Source organism: Mirounga angustirostris, unplaced genomic scaffold (genome assembly GCF_029215605.1).
Source record: "Mirounga angustirostris isolate CCGP_5_RB_7025 unplaced genomic scaffold, mMirAng1.0.hap1 SCAF_9, whole genome shotgun sequence".
In the NCBI taxonomy this organism is placed as follows: domain Eukaryota; kingdom Metazoa; phylum Chordata; class Mammalia; order Carnivora; family Phocidae; genus Mirounga; species Mirounga angustirostris.
Window position 1 is genome coordinate 92,272,749 of NW_026991717.1, and position 22,518 is coordinate 92,295,266.

General features: G+C 35.4%; 2 protein-coding genes and 1 pseudogene across 4 annotated transcripts in view; 1 reads left to right on the top strand and 2 right to left on the bottom strand.

Annotated features, from left to right (window-relative positions):
• The window catches only part of FANCM (FA complementation group M), a 108,919-nt gene that overhangs the window by 60,656 nt on the left and 25,745 nt on the right, over positions 1–22,518 (top strand). The window contains exons 21-23 of one of the 2 annotated variants that reach the window (XM_064570994.1): positions 309–684; positions 2,596–2,887; positions 3,434–3,585. In XM_064570994.1, coding sequence (XP_064427064.1) covers positions 309–684; positions 2,596–2,887; positions 3,434–3,572 — 807 coding nt within the window. In that variant the 3' untranslated portion in view covers positions 3,573–3,585. Of the gene's footprint in view, positions 1–308; positions 685–2,595; positions 2,888–3,433; positions 3,773–22,518 lie in introns of those variants that run through there. The other variant, XM_045900781.3, reaches the window with a different exon arrangement.
• The window catches only part of MIS18BP1 (MIS18 binding protein 1), a 42,117-nt gene continuing 25,739 nt past the window's right edge, over positions 6,141–22,518 (bottom strand). Inside the window, exons 11-16 of one of the 2 annotated variants that reach the window (XM_064570995.1) lie at positions 17,241–17,413; positions 16,334–16,494; positions 13,909–14,057; positions 9,258–9,345; positions 7,507–7,561; positions 6,141–7,332 (exon numbers count right to left, since the gene is read on the bottom strand). In XM_064570995.1, coding sequence (XP_064427065.1) covers positions 7,229–7,332; positions 7,507–7,561; positions 9,258–9,345; positions 13,909–14,057; positions 16,334–16,494; positions 17,241–17,413 — 730 coding nt within the window. In that variant the 3' untranslated portion in view covers positions 6,141–7,228. The remainder of the gene's footprint in view (positions 7,333–7,506; positions 7,562–9,257; positions 9,346–13,908; positions 14,058–16,333; positions 16,495–17,240; positions 17,414–22,518) is intronic. The other variant, XM_064570996.1, reaches the window with a different exon arrangement.
• Positions 17,362–22,182, bottom strand: LOC135361609 (small ribosomal subunit protein uS19-like; annotated as a pseudogene).

Below are 22,518 nucleotides of genomic sequence, written 5' to 3' on the forward strand. Positions count from 1 at the left end.
CCAAACTGTGTTTCACATTGGCCGAACTATTTTACATTCCCAACAGCAATGTATGTTCCAGTTTTTTCACATTCTGACAACATTTATTTTACTGTTTTGTTTTGTTTTTCATTATAGTCATCCTACTAGGTGTGAAGTGGTAGCTTGGCCCTTCATGTATATAGTCACTTTGATCATATTGAAGGAAGAAAAAACAGTTAAAAAGAGGAAATAGTAATTTAGTAAGGAAAATCGACTTCAGGTGTTAGAAGTTTATGGCACTAATATATATTTAACCTGATTGTTATCAATATTTTCCACCTTTTCAGGTTGGTAGTACACTGGAGGATTCAAGAACTTCAGTGGCAAACTGTTCCAATTCAAAACCACATTTGGCTAGCGCACATGCTTCTCTTAGACTTCCACAGGAAGGCCAAAGAACTTGTATTCTTGTAGATAGTTGTGAAATCACTTCTGGATCCGAAGTAATTTCTTCCCTAAGAGCAATTCATGGCTTACAAGTAGAGGTTTGTCCTCTTAATGGTTGTGATTACATTGTGAGTAACCGCATGGTGGTGGAAAGGAGGTCTCAATCTGAGATGTTAAATAGTATCAATAAGAACAAACTCATTGACCAGATCCAGTACCTACAGACCATGTTTGAAAGAATATGTGTGATTGTGGAGAAGGACAGAGAGAAAACAGGTTTGTATTTTTAAATGTTTTTGTTTATAAGGCTGTAAAGGAACTCAACTATTATTTAGTTCACTCTTCTACTGTCAGGATGTGGAAAACTCTTAAAATACAAATACCTGACTCAAAAATGTCACTTTATGTTTATATAAAGCCATAATGTTTTTCATTAGTCATTGTGTTTATTTTATGCTGCTATTATTATTAGCTTCATAAATAGGTTTCTTTATTTCTGGATTTTTTTAGTCATTGTGTTTAAATGCAGTTTGACAGTTAAAGGGTGAGAAATTGAAGGCAAGTGAACCAGTCATGCCTTTTTTCAGGAGCTCCAGAAAGGATAGGACCTTAAGGCAGTAGTGGGCAAAAGGAGGAGGATTTAGGGGAATTAGGACACAGGATTAGCAGCAGTTGGTGGAAGGAGGCAAGAATTACTGTAATCGATGAGACTGATTTCTTTCACTGGGCAGCTAGTTAGGTAGTGGTGCTTTTTATTGAAATTATGAATATCAGAGAAGAGCAGATTTGAGACATAAGGGTGTTCAGTTGAATATTCAGGAGTTCTTATTAGGGAGCTGAAATGGGTGCACAGGAGCTTCAATTAGGGAATTTCTTTGGGTGATACTTAATTGTAGGGGGAGCCCTGAGAATGATAGAAAAGGTCATGGAATATGGAATCAGAAGACACACTGAATTCTGGTGTCACAATAGCTATGTGATGTTGCATTGACAAATCACTCCCTCTGAGGGGTTAATAATATACTTGTCTTATTCATCTTGTGATATTATGAGGACTAAGTGAAATCATGCAGGCAAAAGCCAGTATGGAAGAACTCAAGAATTATGCAGTCACACAGTGTATAGTAAAAGGAAATAATGTAGTTTATATAAAATATTGAGTTGGTAATTGAGCATTGTACCTTTTTTTTTTTTTTTTTAAAGATTTTTATTTATTTGACAGAGAGAGACAGCAAGAGAGGGAACACAAGCAGGGGGAGTGAGAGAGGGAGAAGCAGGCTTCCCACGGAGCAGGGAGCCTGATGTGGGGCTCGATCCCAGGACCCTGGGATCATGACCTGAGCCGAAGGCAGACGCTTAACGACTGAGCCTCCCAGACGCCCCTAGCATTGTACCTTTTTATCCTCATGCTGTCACTGGTAAACTATGGGGCCTTGGATAAGTCACTCTTTCAGTAGCCAAGTTTTTTTTTTTCTATCTCCCTCCCCCACCCCCCCACAAGTGAGGTCTTCAGATTAAGTGATCTCTTGGGTCCTTTTAATGCTAAAATTCTATAATTTCCTCTTTACCAACATATCCTTTATATAAAGGAAATAGATTTAGAATAAAAGGAAAGTAACATGGCAAAAGTTACAGGAAAAAAAAAGTTATGGAAAAAGTTTTGTTTTGTTTTTCCATAATGAAAAGTGCCCCCAAAAGAACGGAGGATAGAATATGAAAAGAAATGAATGGGAAAGGTTAGGGAAGTAATAGGCAAGAATTAAAGATGACGTTAAAATGGGTGTGCAGTGTTTTGAGTTACTCTTGGAATAAATATATAAGATTTTCTATCAGTTAAGCCAGTGCTTGAGCTATTCATCAGTGCTAGCATTATAAAGAATTTTAGAGATAAGTAATATGGTGTTGGTCTTCAGGAATGAATTAGCTAGGAATATAAGCTCTCTCCTGCCGACTCATCTTCCTGTTTAATTCCAATTGAAGACACTCATAAAGATAATTTTTCCTATTTTATCTCCCAGATACTTGAGAATCACTTTAAATCTTTAGTTGAGGCTTTCTCGTTAGCATAACATGGCACTAGTTTGCTTAATGGTTGTAAATCTTGGGATTTTAATAATATATAGTATTAATAATTCTCCTTAACATAAGTTACTAAGGTTTGCATTTTCCTAAATGTGAAATATTTAGGAGACACATCCAGGATGTTTAGGAGAACAAAGAGCTATGACAACTTGCTGACTACCTTAATTGGTGCTGGAATCAGAATTCTTTTCAGTTCCTGCCAAGAAGAAACTGCAGATTTGCTAAAGGAACTGTCTTTAGTAGAACAAAGAAAGAATGTTGGTATTCATGTTCCGACAGTGGTGAACAGAAGTAAATGTGAGGCACTTCAGTTTTATCTGAGTATTCCCAATGTAAGTTATATAACTGCATTAAATATGTGTCACCGGTTTTCTTCTGTGAAAAAGATGACTAACAGGTACGTCTGTTTTAATATTTTTAGATGGTTACTTTTAAATGATTCTTAGAAGTATTTCATAGAAATTTTAATTTTTTTAAAAATAAAGATGTATAGCACCTGTTAAGATTATCTCATTTAGTAAAGACTTTTTGCTTGCCAGTATGTTACAGCCACTGCATGCAGGTGTGGATCTTAATGGGGGGTAAAAATAGGCACTGCCTTTAGGGAGCTTAGAGTCCTCTGGGAGCTAGACAGACAGCTCTTATATTTGAGCTTGCATTCTAACATTCCTGGGCTGTTTAGTTCTGTAACTAGACAAATGTGACAGTGTAAATTTTACTAGTTTTTGTCTATTGCTTGAAAAGGAAGATTTCAGAAAATAGGTTATTTTAATTAAAATAACCTGTGTAAGATATTGAAATTATTATTATATATGACTTTAAATATAGAGAATATTTTATTTAAACTCGTGCTAAGGACATATTAACTCTTTTACGTTTGGTAGTCTTTAAGCAAGTAAGAATATTAAATTGTACAAGTCAAAAGTTCTAATTTATTTTTCAGCTCACCTCAAGAAATCTCCATATATGCACAAGTAACTCATCAGAAGGCTGAGGAAATATATAGATATATTCACTATGTATTTGACATGCAAATGTTACCAGATGGTCTTAACCAAGGTAGACTACAATCTGATGCATGATCATACTGCTCAGGTGAGGTTATGAAAGAACTCTGGCAATACTAAATGTACTTCAATAATCACTCCTGTGGCTTGTTATGATCAGTTTAAAATATGTAAAAGAATATTTTCCTATTTTATATTGTGTACATTTATATTTATATAGATTATAAATTATTTTAAAAGAAAACCTGATGTTCAGTAATCATTTTGATTAACTAGATTATGAAATTTATTTTTTATTGAATTAAAAAGGTTTATTGAAGTTGCTATTAAGAAGGTAAAAGCTCGGGCGCCTGGGTGGCTCAGTTGGTTGGGTGACTGCCTTCGGCTCAGGTCATGATCCTGGAGTCCCTGGATCGAGTCCCGCGTCGGGCTCCCTGCTCAGCAAGGAGCCTGCTTCTCCCTCTGACCCTCCCCCCTCTCATGTGCTCTCTCTCTCTCATTCTCTCTGTCTCAAATAAATAAATAAAATCTTTAAAAAAAAAAAAAAGGTAAAAGCTCGAGTTAGAGATGTATGTTAGAAAATTTCCAGAGATTATAGTACTGTATTTGCCATTTGTTAGCATAATAGGTTGAGGTGTCTGACTGCTGCCAACTTAATGGTCATAAATAATTTTTCTATATATAAATGATAGTATCATCTAGAATATTTTATTTATTTATTTATTTTTTAAAGATTTTATTTATTTGAGAGAGAGAGAGAGAGCACATGAGAGGGGGGAGGGTCAGAGGGAGAAGCAGGCTCCCCGCCGAGCAGGGAGCCCGATGCGGGACTCGATCCTGGGACTCCAGGATCATGACCTGAGCCGAAGGCAGTCGCTCATCCAACTGAGCCACCCGGGCGCCCTAGAATATTTTAAATGTCCTGAGTCTACATACATATCGTGTAAGATGTGAATGGTACGTGTATCATGAGTAACTAGGAGAGATGAAAATTTAACAGAGTATGATTATCTTACCAGAAGTGTCCCAATCAAGTATAGTCAAATCCTGTTAGTATGAATTCCAACCTACACTGCTTTTTTTGTTGTTGAAATATATTCAAAGGGTAATATTGGCTTAGACTTGGAAAATTGGTTAGTATAGATAAGCTGTTGAATGTGGACTTCATTGTGCCCATAATAGTCTGTCTGTGATGCTATTACCATTTTAAGATGTCTCCATGTTACCAGATGTCTCCATCTGCAACATCTGAGGCCCTCCTAGTTAGTCTAGTGCTAATGCAGCCTTTAACTATTGATCCCCCCCCCCATTTAGAGTCCTTTATTCTCTGGTTGCCCCCCATTTAGAGTCCTTTATTCACTGCAGGGTAGTTGAACCAACCTCACAGTAGAGTTCTCCTTGCCTTACACCAGGCAGGGACTTCAGAGTTCATCTAATTCAAATTGCTTTTCTCTTTTCTCATCAGGTAGAAGTGAGGCCCACAAACAAGTGACTTATTCAAGTTTACTGGGAAATCTAGAACCAGAATCCAGGAACTAGATACAGTTATTTTCACTAAAAAATTACTCTTAATTGTGAACTTAGCTTCTTTGTGGTAGTATAAATTCTTAATTCTTCTGAGAGCAGATTTCATAGTTCTGCTGTTCAATAATTCTGTCAAAGTCAGAGAGAAGTATTGGCTCATGTCCAGTTATTGATTTATCTCTCAGGCTCAAATTTACTCTTTAGTATCTTGCTTTATTATAATGGACTGGATTTTTTGAACATTTCTCCCTACAGTGGGCATGATTTAAGCTTTGTCAGTAGAAGGAAGAAAGGGGCTTCTTTCTGGTTCCAGTGTGCTGTTCTGCTGCTTTTTGCTTACATGGTGTCAGCGATGCATGTGGGTGGGGACATTTGGTCCCTACCTGGGTGCCAGAAGCATGCAGTTCCTTAACTTCACATTGACCTGGGCTGATGACCACCTTGGAGCATCTCCCATGCAGACACCAATGTGCTCAAATTCTTTGTGTCCAACCACCAGACAGAGTATTTTATAAATTAACATGCTGTGAGAGACTTAACCTAGAGGATTTCATTTATTTATGCTTCTGTGTATAGAGCTCTATCCATATTTAAGCTGTAGTAGCCTTCTTTATACTCTCATTGGTAGCACTTAACTATCAGCCCTATTGATTATTAATCCATCTTTGAGGCCACTTTTAAGACTCCTTTGGAGGTTACTTTAAGCTGTACTAGCTTATCTTATGACCTGATGGAAAGAAATGGTATTAAGCAGGTACCTGGCAGGTGGAATACAATAAAGTAGACTAGGAGGGACACTGAAGGAGTTCCAACAGGACACAGGGAATATGGGGGCGGGGAAGGGGGTGAGGCCACAGTTTTTGGTGTTGTCTGTGCAACATCAAAATTATCTTTTTGTTTCTCATTATGGAATTTAAGTACCTTCTAACTCCTTAAAAACACTATCCATTAACATTAAACAGCATGGTATTATACCAAATATTGGCAACTTAAGTTATACAACAGTATTTCACTCTAAAATAATCCCTTCATTTGTTCCATCCTACGTCTAAAATCTTTGTGGCAGGAACAATTATGAACTCAGTCTAATATCTCATCAATGTTCTTTTTAAATCTTGTGTTTCCATAAATTCTATAGTTATATAACTGCTGATTATTACTGACTAAATTCTTAAGAAACAAGAAAAATGTATATTTTACTAAAAGTTCTGATATTTTTTGAGGCAACAAGCTGAACCAGTAACAAAGTGCATATTTGTTTACTTTCCATGATTCAGTAATCAAACAAGAACCAAAATAGAAATATTATAAAAGCAAACCAAGTTTATTTGAACAGTCTAACTGGAGAGAAAGGATAAGTCGATATATACTATAACCACAGGCAAAATATTCTATGTCAAATTTCAAAACAGAGTGGCAGATTAAGCTAAAAAAAGGTTTATTTCTAAAGGAGCTATCTGAAAGGAAAATAATGTTTACCATGACATGGCATATTAACCTGACTCCTTACAATGGTAGATCAACTACTTGAATGTTTGTCTAATCCACTTTTTAATATTGAGACCAAATGTAAACTATGTCTGCATATGTAAATATGGTGTAATGCAACAAAATTTGTTCTCTGATTCTACCTAATAAAATACTGAAAAAGCAATAAATTTATATAGGTTTCATAGATATGCCAATCACAAGTTTTAAGAAAAAAATCAGGAGAAAGAGTGTCAGTTTCAACAACATGTAATTTAAACATAAGATCAATTCTGGCTTGTATACCAAGTGGTAACAAATGCTTTTCATGAATTCAGTAGCCAGCAGTAACAATCTACTTTTCATTCTCCCTCCCCTATCCCTTAAGGGTAGCAACATTTTCTTGGAAGCTTTTAAAAAATCTGTTTGGAACATGATTTTCTTAAAGTAAACAGACTTGGATGCTTAAGAGACTTATCTAGAATATTTTAATATTGCAAAACCCAGAAATTTACAAATATCTATACAAGCAAAACAATTTTCCTTATACTTTAGTAAGCTGCAGCAATGAGGAATATTTACAGAATGATGTTTTACTTTGAATACAAACTCCTAAAACCTTTGAGAAGGAATCCACAATTTCATATGAAGGTACATTTTAAGGAAAATATGTGTATTCCAAAAGAAGATACAAAAATCTGCTTCTTGATAAAAATCCTGGAAATATTTTCTCATTTTTACTATGTAGAATCAGAGTTTGAAAAATAATCATCTTTCTCTTCTTCATCTAAAGACTCCATAGCATTAGTGAAAAGTTTTCCAATACCAGAGTTTTCTCCTAATTCTGTAAAGAGAAGTTTAATAAAAAAAGATTAATATACTTCTAAAAGCAATTTCATAAAATTGAAAAGAACTGAGAAACTGAATAGTAGGTCTGCCCATTTGAGAGCAGTTAATTTTAGTACCATGTTAATAAGAGACTATCTTATAATAGATTAAGCTACAAAAGAAAAATTACCTTTGTTAAACAGGGTTTTTTTTCTTGATGTTGGAGTTGAAAAATCAGTTTCAACCTGCAAGAAAGTTCATGTTAATAGCTAAATAGTACCTCCTGTGAATTCTGCCTCAAACATAGACAAAAGAAGCATGCTTCATCCCAGGTATCTTGAACACATGCCTATAATGATACCTAATCACATTATAATTATCTGTGAAATGTCTAATTATCTTTTAAGTTGAATTTATCTAGGGCAAGAGCACTTATTCAAAGTTGTTTCCCATTGCTGGAAAACATGACTATAAGAAAATATTACAAACTAATGCTGCAGAGGTGAAAGGAGAGTCTATGGGCCTCTGACAGTTGCCAAAATCTAAGTACTCATTCCAGTCCATTACACTAGCAAAATTTAAATTCTTGTCTAAAATGTTAATTTATATGACAAATTTTAAGTGTGTAGTATCTGCTTATTACATCAATGATTTTTAAACTTTTGGCCATGGCTGGCTACCTTTAAAAAATGAAAAGGAATAGAATAGAAAATATGACAGGGTATATCCACTGTACTAAGGGTAAATATAGTTCAAACTTTTGAGATACAAACTCATGTTCAGGTTGTGACATAAATGTATTGTTTCTTGTGAAGTGAGTCAAAAACACTATTCTATCATTTAGCTCTCAAAATCATTCAGTGGCATCAAACCAGTATCACGATTCCCATGTCAACGATAACCATACATGAATAAAATGAGATTAGAAAGCCCAAGTAGCTTGTTTTATTATAAAGCTGGTATGGGGAGTCAGGTCTTGAAATCAGAATTTTTAATAGTAAATCCTTTGCTCTTTCTATCCTCACACATTAGCTACAAAATATTAGTCTATGAAAAAAATAGGACTAAATCACAAGGATATTATAGTTTGGTAGACTGCTGCTGACATTATGACCCATTAAGAAAAACAGAAGTCCAGTAGTGGTTAGGATGATGTCAGAAATACAAAGAAATAAAAATTCTTAATAGGAAGGGTCCTTATGGATCTATATCCATGTGAACTTTTCATCACTGTGCAGAGAACAGACTGAATGGATGAGAATCTTGCTACTACTCAGCAACATAGGCATTTTCACCTGAAGCCTGTTAAAAATGCAGAAATCTCAAATCTACTGTATTAGGATCTGTTTAACAAGATCCCTAGGTGACTCCTATCCACATTCAAGTTTGTGAAACAATTGTCAAAACAACCCAACTTTTCACTGGCAAAATAGAGACTAGAAGCCAATGAAGTCTTTCTCACTATGTTGATTCCAGGTCCTTTGCAACAAACCAAAATTTCATTCTCCAGTCCCAGAAGCTAAGAATCACTGAGTCTGTCTACACCCTCAATTTTGGAGATTTCTCTTAAAGAATTTAGTCTCCAGGCTGATTTTAAGTATCTGCCATTTCCAGTGGATAAATGAAACCCACAGATTGGATGTGATTATGTAATCCCAATGTTTAGTTTAGAAACTCTCTGAGAAGAATTATACTCTTGCAAGTGTGCAATATAAATATTTCAACATGGGTGAGGGAGGAAGAGATTGCCATAATCTGGTCAGAAGGAATATACAATCAGGAGATAAGGTGGTGGTCCACTGTACCTCCATAAATTATTATTCTCTAAGACTATTTACTTTTAGGGCAAGAACTCTTACATAACTTATAACTTCCACAATTTGCCATATATTATAGTTGTTCAATAGATGTGATGAATAAATGAAGAATAAATAAACTTACTGTTTTTTTCTTGATATTGCCCCAGACAATGCCACCTTTACTTTTATGGGTTTTTTGCATACGAAAAACATACTTATCACAATCATTCCTGTTTGAATACAAAATTTTAAGTCAAAATTAACTACCATACTTCTATCCACAGCTTGAGTAGCAATTGACAAAATTAATTTAAAATGTGTTTTGATCTTTAAAAAGTATTATTTTCTGGGAAAAAGTATATTTTCTGGGAAGTATATATATATTTTTTGGGGAATAAAAAAACTGTTGGGACTACATCAAAATAAACAGCTTCTGCACAGGGAAGAAAACAATCAACAAAATTAAAAGGCAACCTATGGAATGGGAGAAGATATTTGCAAATGACATAACTGGTAAAGGGTTAGTTTCCAAAATAAAGAACTTATACAACTCAACACCCAAAAAAGAAATAATCCAATTAAAAAACAGGCAGAAGACATGAATACAGTTCCTCAAAGACATCCAGATGGCCAACAAACACATGAAAAGATGCTCAACAGGACTGTCAGGGAAATACAAATCAAAAGTACATGAGATATCACCTCGTACCTGTCAGAATCAACACAAACAATAGGTGTTGGTGGGGATGTGAAAAAGGGGAACCTTCGTGCACTGTTGGTGGGAATGCAAACTGGTGCGGCCACTGTGGAAAACAGTATGGAGGTTCCACAAGAACTTAGTAATAGAGGGGTGCCTGGGTGGCTCAGCCATTAAGCGTCTGCCTTCAGCTCGGGTCATGATTCCAGGGTCCTGGGATCGAGCCCAGAATCAGGCTTCCTGCTCAGAGGGAAGCCTGCTTCTCCCTCTCCCACTCCCCCTGCTTTTATTTCCTCTCTCCCTCTGTCAAATAAATAAATAAAATCTTTAAAAAAAAAAAAAGTTAAAAATAGAGCTACCCTACAATCCAGCAATGACACTACTGGGTATTTACCCAAAGAATACAAAAATACTAATTCAAGGGGATCTTGCACTCCAATGTTTAGAGCAACATTATCTACAACAGCCTAATTATGGAAACAGCCCAAGTATCCATCAACTGATGAATAAAGTGTGTATATATATACACCCACACACACTAGAATATTACTCAGCCATAAAAAAGATTGAAATCTCTCCATTTGCTACACACATGGATGGAGCTAAAAAGTATGTTAAGCAAAATAAGTCAGAGAAAGACAAATACCATGTGATTTCACTCATATCTGGAATTTAGGAAACAAAACAGATCAACATGAGGGGAAAAAAAAAGAGAGGCAAACCAGGAAACAGACTCTTAACTATAGAGAACAAACTGATGGTTACCAGAAGGGAGGTAGATGGGGCGGATGGGCTAAATGGGTGATGGGGATTAAGGAGTATACTGGTGATAAGCACTGGGTGTTGTATGGAAGTGTTGAATCACTGTATTGTACACCTGAAACTAGTATGTCTGTAATGTTAACTAGAATTTAAAAACTTAAAAACAAGAACAAAAACATATTTGTCTTTTCCATTTTTAAAGAGACAATGGTGTACTGATGGACAAAATGCTTCAGCCTAACATTTTAAAGGAAACACTGAATAAGAATATTCTAGGAAATTACGGTTTAAATTATTGTTCATTGCCCCATTTGTGCTCTTTACAATCACTATCTTGCTGCCTGCCTCTCTTTTCCAAAATTCACTGAGACTTCTTGTCCCTGGACTCCCTTTTATGGACCTCTCACTCCTTTCTACTATTCACTTCCTTCCCTATCCAAATTGAATCTTACAGTTAACCACTTTAAGGATACACCTGGTGATGAAAACCCTCAATTAATTTATAGCTTCCAACTAACTGTTGAGTCATTTCTTTTTAGCTTATTTCCACCCCCCTCTCATTCTTAGCTAATAGGCTTGGCTCAACTTGCAGACACAAATTGAAGCCAAACAGGACGGCTGTTCCCATTTCCCCTACAGTTCCTAGTCCTGCTTATGACCGTAAATACCAGCTGAGCACCAATTCTAATTCTCTCTCCTGGCTTCAGGATCCTTTATGATCAATTATCCTTTCCTTTATGATAATTTGGAAGCAACCTTAAAGCTGACATGTAGAAATTTCTAAATGTGTGACTGTATTAAGATATTAATGTGAACCACACACAGTGCTGCAGAGCTAGTCAATAAGCCTGGCCAGCTGTTCAGGGTCAGCACCTCATGAGTCTGTTGTCCTGTACGAAAAAATCACTTCTGAAATGATAAAACTGTTTCATTATTTAAAATAAAAAGGAAGCCACTTATTAGAGCTGGTGAGTCAAGAGATAGTGTAGAGGCCTAGGAAACTCATTTTTTAAAAGGTTTAGGACATATCTTCATGATACAAATGAGTCCACCATGTGTTCTATTCGGGGGAAAAAAAAGATGTATTTCCATCATTGTAAAAGTGATATAAAAAAACAAAACAAAACACCAAAACTCACTTCAATGTAATTCTACAACCTAGAAGGATAATGGCTGGTGATGTTTTTTAGTCAAGAAATTTCCTTTCTGAATACATGTTATGTAAATTGGAATATTGTTTATAATTTAATTTCTTAGCTTTTAAAATCTATTGTCAACTGAACATTATTCTTTGTTGTTAAAAATTCTGGAAGGCATGATTTTTAGTTGTTACATATTATTCTATTATATGGACAAATCTAATTTCTTAACTTTATTGGACATTTAGGTCATTTCAGTATTATGTTTCATGATGAACATCTTTGTTCATACAAATGTACATACATACTTGCCCAAATATATTTCCTTATAACTGACGAACAAAGTTCAAGAGCCAAACGGATGAACATTTTAAAGCTTTTGATGATTTGGCCAAAGTGCTTACCAAAAACTTTGTCCAAAATTATACTCTCAATATACCTTCACCTGCAATGAATACTAAATCAAAAACAAACAAAAAATATCTTGTGGATTGCTGGGGAAAAATTATGTTTTTACCAAATAAATGCAAATTAAAATTTCACTAAGCTTCAGGAGAGGACTGAATATTTTTCTCAGGCGTTATTATCTGACCTCTGCCTCACACCCATGGTGATTACTCTTCATAAAATCAGCATTGTCCTGCTTGATTGCCAAATGGAATGGCTTATTTTCAGGCCTCATATTTATTACTTTACATCTTTTCTCTGTGTCATTCAATTGCTGGTCGCCCCTGATTTTTCTTAATTTTATTTGTATTTCAAGTAGTTCCTATATTCACATGGTTCAAAATTCAAAAAGTTTCCCTCTTATTCTCATCTCCAAGTGACCTTAGTTCCCTTTTTGTAGGGATCACTAATGTTTTCAGTTTCTTATATATTCTTTCAGATATATTTAATCAAAGAAAAGCAATTACATACATATGAACGGATAACATATACAAGTACACACACAGCCCCTATTTACACAAATAATTCACTGCATCTAACTTTTTCACTTAATATATCTTGAACATTTTACCATAATAGTACATAAAGAATTCATTAATTTCTATGGCTACATAAGGTACCAGAATTTGATTAGCATTTGAGTTGCTTCCAGTCTTTTGCTATTATAAACAATACTCTAATAAGCTGTGCATTCACTATTTGAGAAGCAGGTCTGATAGGTCAAAGAGCATGTGTATTTACAATTCTGACAGATATTGAAAAATTGCTTCTTGCACAGACTGTACTAATTTACCTTCTCACTAGTAATGCATGAGAACGGCTTTCCATTCCTCTTAATTTGTAGGAGTGCTGCATTAGGAAAATTAGGCTTTTCCTTTGATGAGTTCCATGTATTCTTTTGTCAGATCACTGCTTATCTTTTGATTGCTTATGGTAGTTGGTACGGGGTAAAACTATCTGGTTGACTTTTTTTTTTTTTTTTAAAGATTTTATTTATTTATTTGACAGAGAGAGACACAGCGAGAGAGGGAACACAAGCAGGGGGAGTGGGAGAGGGAGAAGCAGGCTCCCCGCAGAGCAGGGAGCCCGATGCGGGACTCGATCCCAGGACCCTGGGATCATGACCTGAGCTGAAGGCAGTCGCTTAACCAACTGAGCCACCCAGGCACCCTATCTGGTTGACTTTACGATTCTTTTTGTTAGTGTCTTCTGAGTCTTGCATTATAGTTTGAAAAGACTTTCACTAATCAATGATTATCAAATAATCCTCCAAGGTTTCTTTAGGTATATTTTATAGTATAATTTGTTATGCAAAACTCTGATCCATTTGGAATTTATCCTGATGTAAAGTGTGAGCTGTGTCCTACACTACTGAACAAATATCCCTACTTGTTCATCCTTGACTTCTAGGAGCTATTCTTTAATTTTTTTTAAAATTTTTTTTTTTTATTTTTTTTTTTTAAGATTTTATTTATTTATTTGAGAGAGAGAATGAGAGAGAGAGAGAGCACATGAGAGGGGGGAGGGTCAGAAGGAGAAGCAGACTCCCCGCCGAGCAGGGAGCCTGATGCGGGACTCGATCCCGGGACTCCAGGATCATGACCTGAGCCGAAGGCAGTCGCTTAACCAACTGAGCCACCCAGGCGCCCTTTTAATTTTTTTTTAAATAACTCTTCTCATTACTGACATCTACTACCCAACTCATGAAATGCTGATGCAGAGAATTACAGTATCATATGCATATTTACCTATTTATAGAGGCTAGCATGCCAGGACTGACATGCTGACACTGAGGAGTTTTTGCCAGTGGAAAGACAACTGATGATGGAGTTGTTGGATTTTTGTCCATACTTGGCAGAATATCATCCTCTTCTGCACTGTCCTGGAGACTTGGCAACTAGAAAACAAATATTTATTACCAGCCAGCAGACAACCCTAAAAATGGAATTTCTCATTATCACGAAATGTTTTTGGGTGGGCTAATAAGTTGTTTTCCTCCTTATAATTTTCCAACTGAGATAACTAAACTAATAGTGGTTACAGAACAGAGCCTTGGCCTTTAAAAAATTTTGGTTCTATTGTGTTAAACAGAGACAATGACGCCTATTTCTAAAAGTTGTGAAAAGACCAGGGGTCAGCAAATGTTCTCTGTAAAGTGTCAGATAGTATTTATTTTAGGCCTTGTGGTCCATACAGTCTCTGTCCCAAATATTCAACTCTGCTGTTGTAGCATGAAAGCAGACATAGCTAAGTAAACAATGAACATGTCTGCGTTCCAATAAAATTTTGTTTCTAAAAAATGTGGCCTGCCAGATGGGACCCATGGGTCATGGTTTGCTTACCTCTGTGTAAATAGAACAAAACAGAACTAATTCATTGATTATTATGCTTGGCACTTAATAGGAACTCAAGCAATAATAAACTTTTCTGTATATACATTTCCAATAAACAGTTCAATCCTTCATTAAGATTTTACCTTCCTTTACATTAAAACCTTACAGAAACCTAAAATGATGGTAGAATTATATAAAGGATATAACCCCTAAAGGACCGTGGTTGTTATGCAGGGAACATAGTAAGAGCCTCAGATGGCTCCTTAAAATACCTCCCTTTATTATTTATGCAATAAATAATTACATAGGCTGAAAGACCCCAGATAATGATGTTACTAAATTCTTAAAGCATTGTGTAGCCTTTTAATATTGGAGATGATGTAACAATATTAAGAAGTAAATTAAAAAATTATCCCCGAAGTTCAGCTCACCAAAACAACTCTGAATTTTTACTTCTATCAGTTGTCTGTATCTATCCATTTTTGCATTAATCTTAATACTCTTAATATTTACATTTATATTCTAGAAATAGTCTCAAATTTGCAATTAATATTTATATTGTATTTGACTGTTTATGAAGAATATCCTTATTGGATATATACATTGCTTCCTGTTTGCTGCTGTAAAGATAAACCTGCAATGAATAACTCTGTCAAGATTTTTGGCTTTGGGGCACATGGGTGGCTCAGTCGATTGAGAGTCTGCCTTCGGCTTAGGTCATGATCTCAGGGTCCTGGGATGGAGCTCCGCGTTGGGCTCTCTGCTCAGTGTGGAGTCTGGCTCTCCCTCTCACGCTCTCTCAAATAAATAAAATCTTAAAAAAAAAAAGAATTTTTGGCTTCTTTTGAATTTCTTAGGGTAAATTCCAATGAATATAATTAATTTAATGGTTCTTGAACATGGCCATGATGCTTTCCAAAATGTATGATTCATTTTACATCCACTGATGATTGGCTACATCAGTATCTCCACTGCTTTTGTTAGTGGATATTTTAACTTATTTTTACAAAAGATTCTGTAACTTAGAATATATACATATGGGTTACTTAGTTTTCCTTTGATTGTCAGCTAATATAACCACCTCCCCAAGTATTCACTCAGTCTTTTAAATTTTTTTCTTGCCCACTTTTTCCCTGCAATCTTGACAATTTTTTTTAAAGATTTTATTTATTTGAGAGAGAGAGCGAATGAGCATGAGCGGGGGGAGGGGCAGAAGGAGAGGGAGAAGCAGACGCCTCACTGAGCAGGAAGCCTGACACGGGGCTCGATCCCGGGACCCTGAGATCATGACCTGACCCAAAGTCAGATGCTTAACTGACTAAGCCACCCAGGCACTCCTTGACAAATTTTATTAATTCTAGTAACATCTGAATTAGTCCTTCATATTATAAACACTGGCTTTGTTTGTTGAAAATATTTTTTCCAAATCACTGAAGTTTTTAGTTATATGATTTTTCATACTACAAAAATTCTTTTATACATTCAAATGTCAACTTTGTGCTGCCATTAAATCCCTCCACTGAATTTACTATACAGTAGGTAATACCTTATAAGTTTGCCTCATTGCATATGAAATTTTAAATATATACATTTAGCCTATTTAAACATTTCTGGGTTTTCAGTTTGGCTCTACACCCATTACCTTTGGAACTCACTAACGGGTAGACTCTGGACACTGATGTACTGGCAGACTGCTTCCTACACTATACTTTGGGTCATGTCTGTGGAACTATCAATCCTTGGCCTAAATATTAGGGATGAACACTAACAATACATAAAAATGAAAGATGTAAAAGTCAATATAAAGAAAGCAATGATTTCATGCACTTAAGACTCTTACCAGTACTCTTTGATTCTGCAAAGGTGTTGTACTGAAAAAATCATCATGATCATCTTTTGGCAACTGTTCCAGAAAATCCCTCATTTGCTGCTTCCTTTTAAGAGTTCCCACTTTGGCAGTTATCTTAATAATTTGCTTCTTATCAGCATCACCTATCTTGCCTTAGGAGTCAGCAAAACATTTGATAAGGATTTGGTCATTTATAGTAACTGCTCTAAAGTTAACAGACTTTGTAAAATCTAAATTATATATTTATATTAAGTAAACTCATCCTCTATTAATAAGTCTCCTATATAACAAAAGATTCTTTCTGTACTGGGATCTATGCAATATAATTAGCCCACAAGATACTCATGAAGAAACTACATAAGATTAGCCAGGGTGAGGTGGAAAAGGTCTTTACCCAGTAGGAAAGAAAGGTTACCTCCTACATTCCCCTTGCTGAATGTCTAATTTATTGATTTTGTAAAAATATAAACCTTACTGAATTAGGACAAGGACAGGATATTCCCAAAGGTTAGTATAAGCTCTGTCATAAACCCTGAGCAGGAATGTGTACTCCTGGGGAATATGAAAACTAAATTTATTTTTAATTTTATTATGAATTTCTACCCAAGTGACCTCAAATTAAATTAGACTCTTAGAACAATAATCCAGATACTGAAATCTTTAGATCTAACTGCAGATTTCCTAGAACAAATTCAAAGCACAAGGCTGCTAAGGCTACTATTAATGGAATTAACTATCTAGATAAGACTGAAAAATTAAACAGGTGATCTTCAGAATTCTTTCTAGCTTTAAAATTTGGAGAAAACACCTATAAGACAATGATACATGGATAAATATATCTAGTGAGTGATTAGAAATCAATACAGAGAACTAGGCAAAAACAATTTACAAAGGTTACCATTTTGGCCTTTGGGATTGACTGTTTTTTTCTTAGTGACAGGTTTCTGGGATCCTTTTTCTCTGGGATCTTCCATGTATTTCCTCTGGCATTCTTCAGCAGATCGAGAACCTACAGCCATAGCTACATCTGACCAGAAACCAGATTTGTGCTTTGGAAGAGATGCAAAAGCACTATGGAAGACCAAAACCAGTTAAAGAACAAGAAATTCAAATCAATAAAAACAACCTCCTGAATACATACCACTAAATCAATGAGATTTATTGAGCTAAAGGAATTTTAACCAAAATCATTCTAGATAACTGGGAAGAAGATACTATTCCTTCCATTCCGTAACTTACTTGAGTGCTTAAAATATGAAGATGTAATTTTACGTATCTGGTAGGTATCTTCTATTTTGTTCTATTCTATGAAACCTGAAATTCATCTCAGGTCTTTCAACATCTTTTTCCTAAGTCCAACTATCAGTGATTTGATCTGTGGGACTCTAGCATGACTAACTTTTCAACACTGTTGCTCAAATCTTACCAGTGCTAAGTATATTGGAAAATGAGCTCTTAGTTATAAATTCTTATTAGAAAGTGTTATTCTTGCTCTCATTCTATCAATTTTACAGAGTGCAATATTTTACATATGATATTTGAGGGAAATGAAAATTGAAAGAGAAAAAAACTGTTAGTCAATATAAGGTAGTCAACCAAGTTAATAAACGAGTTATATTCTGAAAGTTTATTTGTAAATATTTAGAAACTGGTACACATATTTCTGCTTCTCTCCCTCCTCAAACAGATTTTACATATTGTGGTTAAGCTGCCATTTCAGCCAGAAAAGATCTACTTAACTCACCAATTAACCTATGCAGCATTATGCTGGTAAATTTTAAAAACCAGCTCTCTGGGGTTAAAAAGCCCTTATTTGTAGTGTTTGCCAATTTCCATATTGTAAATACCTCTATCATGGCTGATTTCAAGCTACCAACGTGATGTCCCTGAATGTGGAGTAAGAAACATGTGATAGGACACAATTACACAGAATTTCCACCACACAGATACAACTGATGTAAAGAACCTTAAGGCTAGATAATAATAATAAAATGTAAAATAATCAGGAAATGATGAGGTTAGGGTATTACTTAATAAATTTATCTAACTGTAAATCTATATGAATCAGCTCTTGTGAACAGGTACAAGTTGACTATAGAATACCACTCACTCCATTCATAAAAGGAAGACAAATACTTACAGGCATTAAACACTAATAAGTACTCTACTTTTTTGCATAATTAATCATTCTACAGGTGTTCTAAAGTGGAGAGCTAAAAGGATTTGGAGGTCAAGCTTCCCTATTTGTGTACATCGTTAATTTGCAAGTACAGAACTGCCAGAAGGACTATCTTTCATAATAAAAATACTTAATGCATTTAATAAAAAATTAGTCTGTAATTAACACATCTCTACTTTATCCCAGATAATTTTAAAAAGCAAGTATGTCACTGCAATCCTACTTAAAACCTGCTTTTATAGGTGACAGAGGGAGAAAAATACAACTTGCTTTTATAACTCACTAGCATAAAAACCAAAGTATTTAATATGACTTTTACATTGTTCTTGTCTCTCTAATCTCATCCTGTACTGTTCTGCCCTCATTTTCTGTACTCTGGTTATTTTGGCCTTCTCTCAGTATTTCTAAATATGTTTTCTTCCTGTTTCATTTAAAATGAACTTATGTAAATTTGGCTTAAATAATTTTTATTTGTCCTTCACATCTTAGTTCAAGTATCTGCTTACGCTAAGTCAGGTTTCCCTGTTATATTTTCATAAACCTCTTAGAGTGATTATTTGCTAACTAGGCTATAAGCATGATGAGGAGTATGTAACAGTGGGCTGCAACTAAGAATCACTTGAGGAGCTTACATCAAATGTACAACCAAGCAAATAAGTTACTAAAATAAGCAAATAGATTTACAGACTCTACCCCTGAAGATTTCAATTTAGTAGGTTTGCAGTAGCAACACTTTGAATTTTTCAAAAGCTCCTCAGGTGATTGTTCTGCCATGCAGTCAGGATTGGAACTGCTTTATGTTCCAAGAAGCATTAAGTATTATATCTAATTAAGAAAGAAGCCTTCTATCTAGTTAAGTGGGGTAGTAGGAATAGGTGATGACAAGGAAGGGTTATAGGAAGGAGTGACTGACATGTGAAATAAAATATGAAGGATGGATAAAATATAACAGGTGAAAATAAGGCAACAGTACTGGCAAAGAAATGAAGATGAGGAGACAGGACATAAGGTTAGGGAATAGAAAGTAGTCCATATTTGTAATATGGTAAACTTCAAAGGCATGGCTGCAGGTTAGAGCTTTGAGAAAAACTAGAAAATCAGAGCCCAAACCCAAGCCTGCCATATCTAAATATTTTAATAGTATGCAGTCTAGGTACCTTAACATTTTTTTTAAGGTATCATACTAGTAAAATTGTCTTTTTGGATATGGTTCTGTGAATCTTAACGAATATAAAGATTTGTATAACCACAATCACAATTAGGATGCATAACAGTTCCATTACACTGAAAAAATTCCTAGTGCTTCCTCTCTCTTGTCCACCACTATAACCACTGGCAATCATTGATCTGTTTTCTTAGTTTTTTCTTTCCAGAATGGAGTTCTGGAAATGGAATTATACAGTATGTAACCTTTTGAGCTGGCTTTTTTTTTCATTCAGCATACTGCCTTTGAAATTCATTCAGGTTGTTACATATATCAATAGTTCTTACTTTTCATTACTCAGTAGTCCATTTATTCTAACTGTACCATGATTTATTTATGTAGAAAGTTCCATAGAAATCAACAGAGATGAGCTCCATAAAACCACCCCATAAAGCTATTTGTGAACTTCTGTGCTCACATCACAAATTTTGACTTATTTTCATTTTTGTTCAGTTCAGTATTTTTTCTCCCAAGACTTCTTCTTCTTTGACCCATGGATTATTCACAAGTGTGTTATTAACTTTCAACTGCTTGGAAATGTTCCTGTTAGCTTTCTTTTATTGATTTGTGGTTTAATTCAACTATGATGAGAACAAACACCCTATGCATGACTTCAGTCATTTTAAATTTGTTTTTATGACCTAGTCAATGTTCTATCTGGTGAATGATCCACCTACCCTAGGAAAAGAATGTATTTTTTCCCCTACTGTTGGGTGGACTGTTCTACAAATGTTGATTAGATAGTTGGTCGATGGTGTTTTCAGTTCTTCTATAGCCTTGCTAATTTTCTGTCTACTAGTCAGTCAATTACAAGAGAAAAGCATTGAAGTTTCCAACTACAAATGTGGTTTTACCTATCTTTTCAGTTCAGTCATTTCCTTTTAGTTCTCTGATTTTGATTCATGTATTTTGAGGGTTTTTTTTTGTTAGGTGTATATACATTTAAGATTGTTGTCTTCCTGGTGAACTGACATTTCTTTTATCCTTGATAATTTTCTTGGTACTAAAATCTTTGACAGGTTTTAGTACAGCCATTTCAGCTATGAGTTTCCATGGTATTTTTCTATCCTTCTACTTGTAACTTACCTATTCATATTTGATGTTCTCTTACATGGCACTATAGCAGGGATGTTTTTGAATTCATTCTGACACTGTCCTAAATGGTACATTCAGACCACTAACATAATGTAATTATGTTTGGATTTAGGTCAATCATTTTATTTGCTTTCTGCTTTGTTCTGTTTTCTATTTCTCCTTTTCTGTCTTCTTTTGGGTTAAACTTTTTTTAGTGTTTCATCTATTATATATTTGAAAATACCTCTGTCTAGTTTCTTAGTAGTTGCTCTAGGAATTACAATACTTAATAGTCTACTTAGAATCAATATTTTACTGCTTCAAGTAGAATAGAAAATTTACCATCATAAGTCTCTTCATCCTTCCTCTTTATCTTGTAGCTGTTTTACGTATTAAACTTACATATACTCAAAACTCCAACATAAAATGTAGTATTTGCTAACCATTAAACACTTTAAAGAACTCAAGAAAACAGTCTGTTGTATTTATCCAGATAGTTACCATTTATCTTGTTATTCCTTCATTTCTGATATTGACTGCCTCCTTCGTCATTTGCATTCCGTTATTGAGCCTATCTAGTAAGTTTTTTATTTTGATTATCCTATTTCCCAGTTCTAAAATTTTCATTTGATCCTTCTTTTTTATCTTCTATGTCTGAGATTTTCTAAATTTCTGTCCAAGAATGTTTTAGTTCCTGGAGCTTTTTTTAAAAATTTTTGACTAAGGGGCGCCTCGGTGGATCAGTCATTAAGCATCTGCCTTTGGCTCACGTCATGATCCCAGGGTTCTGGGATACAGCCCCACATCCCATTTCCTGCTCTGTGGGAAGCCTGCTTCTCCCTTTCCCACTCCCCTTGCTTGTGTTACCTCTCTCGTTGTCTTTGTCAAATAAATAAAATCTAAATAAATAGATAAATAAATTTTTGACTAAAAAAGTCTGCTTTTATTGGCTGACTAAGCTACTTGAGAGGGATGAAGTGGGAGGAGTGGGTGGCCGGGATGCTCGGCCTGCAGTGCTTCACAAGCCTGTAGGTGGTGAAGAACTGGCCCAGGTGTGTCCAATCATCTCGGGCTTGATTTCCATCTGGTTGAAGGTCTTGCCCTTGTAGACACCCACCAGGCTGCCCACCCTCTTGGGCATGATGATCATGTCCCGCAGGTGCTCCTTAACCACCTCGCGCTATGCCTTGGGGGGAGCTTCCTTCTTGGCCTTCTGCAGGCGCTCCAGCAGTGAACGTGGCTTCCTCCGCAAACCGTGGTTCAGCCTCCGCTGCTGCTGGGCGCTGTACCAGGGGCTCCTGGACTGTCCAGCAGCTGGTCGAGGTCTGCGCCGCAGTAGCTGAACTTGGAGGGGGTGCGCTTCTTCTGCTCCACTTCTGCCATCTTGTCAGCTCTTCTAAAGGCTCCTGGAGCATTTTAATATACCTGCTTCAGGGTCTTGTCAGGTAATTACAACAGCTGTATCATCTCAGCATTAGCATCTTTTTTTTTTTTTTCGTGAGCTGAAATTTTCCTCTTCATATACTGAGTAATTCTGGACTATTTCCTAGGCATTCTGAAATACTGTAAAACTCTTGGTCATGTTTATCCACGGAGAATGCTTATGTTTTTGTTTTAGTAGGCAGTCAATCTGGTTGTAACCTGAGCTATTAATTCCAATCAGTCTTTCGTGGTTGTAATTTTAGTATGTCCTATTTTTAAAGCTTTGCAGTGCTATTA